Source organism: Orycteropus afer, unplaced genomic scaffold, assembly GCF_000298275.1.
Source record: "Orycteropus afer afer isolate SDZICR_OR568_19922 unplaced genomic scaffold, OryAfe1.0 scaffold00042, whole genome shotgun sequence".
NCBI classification, from domain to species: domain Eukaryota; kingdom Metazoa; phylum Chordata; class Mammalia; order Tubulidentata; family Orycteropodidae; genus Orycteropus; species Orycteropus afer.
This window is the reverse complement of record NW_006921629.1, coordinates 12,198,240-12,201,453: the sequence shown is the minus strand read 5'-3', so window position 1 is coordinate 12,201,453 and position 3,214 is coordinate 12,198,240. Positions and strand designations below refer to the sequence as shown.

The 3,214-nt window shown below is 40.2% G+C and overlaps 1 protein-coding gene across 1 annotated transcript in view; it reads left to right on the top strand.

Moving 5' to 3' along the window:
• The window catches only part of LOC103194114 (olfactory receptor 1A1-like), an 84,102-nt gene extending 83,428 nt beyond the window's left edge, over positions 1-674 (top strand). Inside the window, exon 3 of the mRNA XM_007937468.2 lies at positions 187-674. Within this exon, the coding sequence (XP_007935659.2) occupies positions 187-674 (488 nt within the window). The remainder of the gene's footprint in view (positions 1-186) is intronic.
• Positions 675-3,214: the final 2,540 nt, after the last annotated feature.

Below are 3,214 nucleotides of genomic sequence, written 5' to 3'. Positions count from 1 at the left end.
ACATCTTGGGCAGCAAAGCCATCTCCTTTGGGGCATGCCTAACACAGATGAATTTCATGATTGCCTTTGCTAACACAGATAGCTATATCTTGGCTGTGATGGCATATGATCGTGCTGTGGCCATCAGCTGCCCTCTTCATTACACAACAATTATCAGCCCAAGGTGTTGTGTCCTGTTTGTTGCAGGGTCTTGGGTGATTGGAATTGCCAATTCCCTCCCCCACACTCTGTTTACAGCTAATCTGTCCTTCTGTGGCAACCATGAAGTGGCCAATTTCTACTGTGACATTTCCTCTTTGCTCAAGTTGTCCTGTTCTGATATTAATTTAAATGTGAAAATGATGTATGTAGGTGTTGGTTTTTTCTGTGCACCATTAATAGGCATCATTATTTCCTATATTCAAGTCTTTGCCACTGTCTTACGGGTTCCATCCACCAAGGGCATGCTCAAAGCCTTCTCTACCTGTGGCTCCCACCTCACAGTTGTTTCTTTGTATTATGGGACAGTGATGGGCATGTATTTCCGCCCTCTGACCAGTTACAGCCTAAAAGATGGAGTGATAACTGCAATGTACACAGCAGTGACCCCATTGTTAAATCCTTTCATCTACAGTCTGAGAAACCGGGACATGAAGGCTGCCTTGAGGAAACTCTTCAGCAAGAATATTTCCTGAAAAACTATGTGAGGTTATACATTAAGGATTCACTTCACCATCCACCTCAATATCATCCCCTTCTAAGAGTCATTATTGATCTTCCCAGCCAGAAATTTCCTCTTCTCAGAAATCTTGTAATACTTTGATGAGACATCTTACTGACAATTTGTACACAGTTGTACCCCTTTTGGCAGAGTAGCAGTACAAGAACATTGGGTTCTTGCTTTAGTTGTGCTGACTAGCAGAGTAAAGTTGAGAAAGGCTGAGCCTAGGCTTCCGTATCTGCATGTTAAGAGTAATAATCTCTGTTCCGCCTCCAAGACAAGGTTGAGAGATCACATAAGCTCATGCTTGCGAGGATATAAATCACTATCGAAATGCCAATATTTATTGCATTATTATGTTTATTTATCCCTACTAATTATAGGGAGCCTGGGGAGTACAGTGGTTAAAGCACTCAGTTGTTAACCAAACAGTTGGCAGTACGAACCCACCAGCCACTCCTCAGGAGAAAGTTGTGGCAGTGAGCTTCTGTAAAGATGTACAGCCTTAGAAACCCTGTGGGGGAGTTCTACCATGTTCTATAGGGTCACTATGAGTCTGAATCAACTTGACCATTGGTTTGGTTACTATACTTATACAGTAGTAGAGTTCAACTCCCTTTGTCCAACTTACACAGGAGTAATGTGAGGTTGTTACACCAGTTAACGGCATGAAGTTTTCCTAAGAATCTAGATTCCCTCCCCTTTTCTTTTATACTCCCTTTTGGCACTTAAAATTTCACTATGTGAAATTATAACAATCATAAAAATCTATGTGTATATTTATGGCTTTAACTGCAAATTAAAATTCCTGAACATGTATGTCAAGTCAATTATTGTTTCCCTCAACCATCTTCCGTTACTTCTGCCAAACATGCTATCCTAAAGTGATTTTTTAAAAATAATTTCATATTTTGAAGCACTTTAAGACTCACAAGAAGTTGTGAAATAGTGCAGAAAGTTCCCACGTACCCTTCACCCAGCTTCCCCCAAAGACAATATCTTAAGTAACCATAGTAAATTGTCAAATCCAGGAATTGATTTTGTTAGAACACTATTAACTCAGGTAACGAAGTATAGAATTCATTCATCTTTTATCCATTTTGCATGCACTCTTGTGTGTGTATTCGTAGATCTATGAAGTTTTATCACATGTGTAAATTCAAGTAACATCACCTTAGCCAAGATACAGAATTGTTCAGTGACCACAAAGGAACTGCTGTATGACTCCTTAGTCACACCTCTCCCCTGACCACTACTGCTCTGATTTTTTGTCATTATCATTTTGTCACTTCATGCATATCACAGAAATGGAATCAGATAATATGCAATTGTTGGGACTGGCATTTTTTCACTCAGTATAATGCCCCAAAGGAGCTCTGGTGGTGCAGTGGTTAACAGCATTTGGCTACTAACCAAAAGGTTGGTGATTCGAAACCAACAGCCCCTCTGTAGGAGAAAGAAGAGGCAGTCTGGATCCACAAAGATTTACAGCCTTGGAAACAGTTCTACTCTGTCATATAGGGTCACTGTGAATGGGAATTTAATTGATGGCAGTGGGTGGTGGTGATGTTGGAGCACATTTCTACTCTGAAATACATAGGTCACTGTGGGTCAGAACTGACTCACCAGCAACTGTGGTTTCTTTTCTTTTTTTTTTTTTTTAACTATTTGCTAGGTTTTGTTTTAAGAACTATTTCAGATATTAAATTATTTACCCTCCTAATAACTTCATGAAGAGATTATTATTATTATTTCCATTATACAATTAAGTTATATAACTGTCCAAGGTTATAAACTCAGTGAGAGCTCACAGTCTTCACCGTGGTCCTCTACAAAAAGGCAGTAACCTATCTGCAACAGAAAGTGTCAAATCATAGGGTAATGACAATTAATCATGGCATGGCTGTTATAAAAGTGACATTACATGAAGTGAACTAGGTAACATCTAGACCCTTTCCATCTCTTAGATTCTAAAAATTCAAGAGACCGACTACCCAGTATCCTAGATAAAAGAAAAGATAATTCCCATCCTAACCGTCCTTGCATCAGATCCTAGAGGAAAGATGCACTCTAATTCTCCTTCTTTGCCACACTGAACACCAGAAAGGACTCAGCATGGGTTGTAAGAAAGACCAGGAGCTCAACTGCACCACAGTCATTGTAGACCAAAGAGATGGTTCCAGAACTGTGCTGAACCACAGAGGAGAATGGCCCACATTCTAAACAAATTCCTAGAAGAGCCCACCACAGAACTTGGACCCTGGGACAGACCTTCTTGAAAGCCTTCTCCTCAATCTGTCCTCTTGGAAAAAAAACAAAAACAAAAACACCCTGGGAATGATTACCCTTGGGAGTTGGGAGCCACTGTGTCCCCTCAGAGCACAGCTGGAGGAGTATGTAAATGAACATCAACAATGACTCTGACTTTGGCCTGAACTAAGACCAGGGGAGTCATGTTTCAAGAGATTTTATGACCTAGTGAATAATTCCAGAAATTGTCATTATGCTATGACC